The sequence below is a fragment of the Emiliania huxleyi genome, assembly GCF_000372725.1.
Source record: "Emiliania huxleyi CCMP1516 chromosome Unknown EMIHUscaffold_1442, whole genome shotgun sequence".
NCBI classification, from domain to species: domain Eukaryota; phylum Haptophyta; order Isochrysidales; family Noelaerhabdaceae; genus Emiliania; species Emiliania huxleyi.
In genome coordinates this window covers 10,026-11,651 of record NW_005201151.1, presented here as the reverse complement: position 1 = coordinate 11,651, position 1,626 = coordinate 10,026, and the positions used below count along the sequence as shown (strand labels likewise).

At 68.4% G+C, this 1,626-nt stretch overlaps 1 protein-coding gene across 1 annotated transcript; it reads left to right on the top strand.

The window, feature by feature from the left end:
* Window positions 1–11: 11 nt before the first annotated feature.
* On the top strand, window positions 12–586 carry EMIHUDRAFT_122709 (hypothetical protein; the record flags this gene model as incomplete). Its single annotated transcript, XM_005787179.1, has 1 exon — window positions 12–586. A coding segment is annotated over one exon (575 nt), but the record flags the coding sequence as incomplete, so codon positions are not given.
* Window positions 587–1,626: the final 1,040 nt, after the last annotated feature.

The window sequence follows — 1,626 nt, the reverse complement described above, 5'->3', positions numbered from 1 at the left end:
CGACAGCAAAGATGGCCGCTTCGACTCGCTCAAGCCGTACTTCGTCGCCTTCTTCGGGACGTGGAACATCCAGGGTGCGTGGTGCTTCCTGACCGGGCTCGCCGTGTGGGCGGCCAACGCCCGCGACCCGGCGGAGCAGCCTGCGTTTGGCTGGCTCGACGGCGTCGGCGTCTGCGTCTGGTGCGTCGGCTTCGGGATCGAGGTGGTCGCCGACCGCCAAAAGGCGGCGTGGCGCGCGCTGCCGTCGTCCAAGGGGCGGTACATCGACGTCGGCCTGTGGCGCTACTCGCGCCACCCAAACTACTTTGGGGAGTGGCTGCTCTGGACGGGGCAGTTTGTGCTGTGTGCGAGCGCATTCGGCAGCGGCGACGCGACGGGCGCGTTCGTCGGCGCGGGCTTCCTGAGCGCCGCTTCGCCCGTCTTCGTCTACCTGCTGCTCAACTACGTCTCGGGCGTCCCGCTGCTCGAGAAGCGGAGCGACGAGCGGTGGGGCGGCGAGCAGGTGTACCTCGCGTACAAGCAGGAGACGTATGTCTTCTTCCTGCTGCCCACGCGGCGGACCGAGGCGAGCCGCCCGCTCCTCTGAGGGGGGTTGGCGTAGGTGGGTGACGCGGCTGGCGTGCAGGTGTATGGCGGCGTACAGGTGAGGCAGCGGCGGAGGTGTAGTCTGCACAGCGCACGGTGGTCGTGAGGAGGAGTGCCTGAGCGGGTGGACCGTGTACGTGTACGATGTGTGGGCTTCGTTGTTTTTTCTTCAGCGTTTCGCCCGTTGGGCCCAAACGCCAAACCTGGGTAACCTGCATACCTGGCGAGTCTTCAGACCACGCCTCACTTTTTAAGCTTTATCCTTCACATCGCGCACTGCACTGCTGAAGCCGCAGGCAAGCTTGTGCTGTGAATCCCAGGGCCTCTCCAGGGCTCCCACCTCAACCTCCAGACGTCCTTTCTTTTTGCGCAGCGGCGCCGCCAGGCGCCCGCCCCGGCGGTGAACGAGCGGAGCGAAGTGAGCCGCCGGGGCGGGCGCCTGGCGGCTCCGCGGAGCTCCTTTGGCGTGGGGTGCGACTGAAGAGACAATTTCTCGCACCAGCCACGAAATCGCCGCGCCCGCTCGGCGAAGGCCGCGAAAAAGCAAGGGGGCGAAATCGCTGCTGCGTCGGGATGCGGGTACCTCGCGAGAAGCCGTTCAAGCCCGGCCATCATCACCCCCCCGAAGCAGCTGTGGCCGCGATTTCAGCCGGTCTCGTGACCGCCCCGCCCCGGCAGGCGCACGTTTGAGCAGGGCGTCCTGCAGCGCACCGAGAAGGGGCCGGTCGCGCGCAGCGCCACGCCGCAGGCGTCCGCCGGAGGCCCGCCGGAGGCTGTATGCGGCGGCCACTTCCCGTCGGTCTTTCGCCGCGCTCCGGCCGCTCCTTGGCTCCTGGCCGTCTCCTCCGAGCGGCTTTGCGCGCCCCCAACATCCCCTGACAGCAGCGCCTCGCGGCGTAGGCTGCGAGGTCACTCGGGGTGACCCAGGGGGGCGGCGGGGGAGCACTCTCCCGCCGGAGTAGCGACGGTCTTCCCGCTACTCGCTCCGTACTTGAGGTGCATCCACGCCCCGCCCACCACCTTTCCCGGGAGGCCCACCCC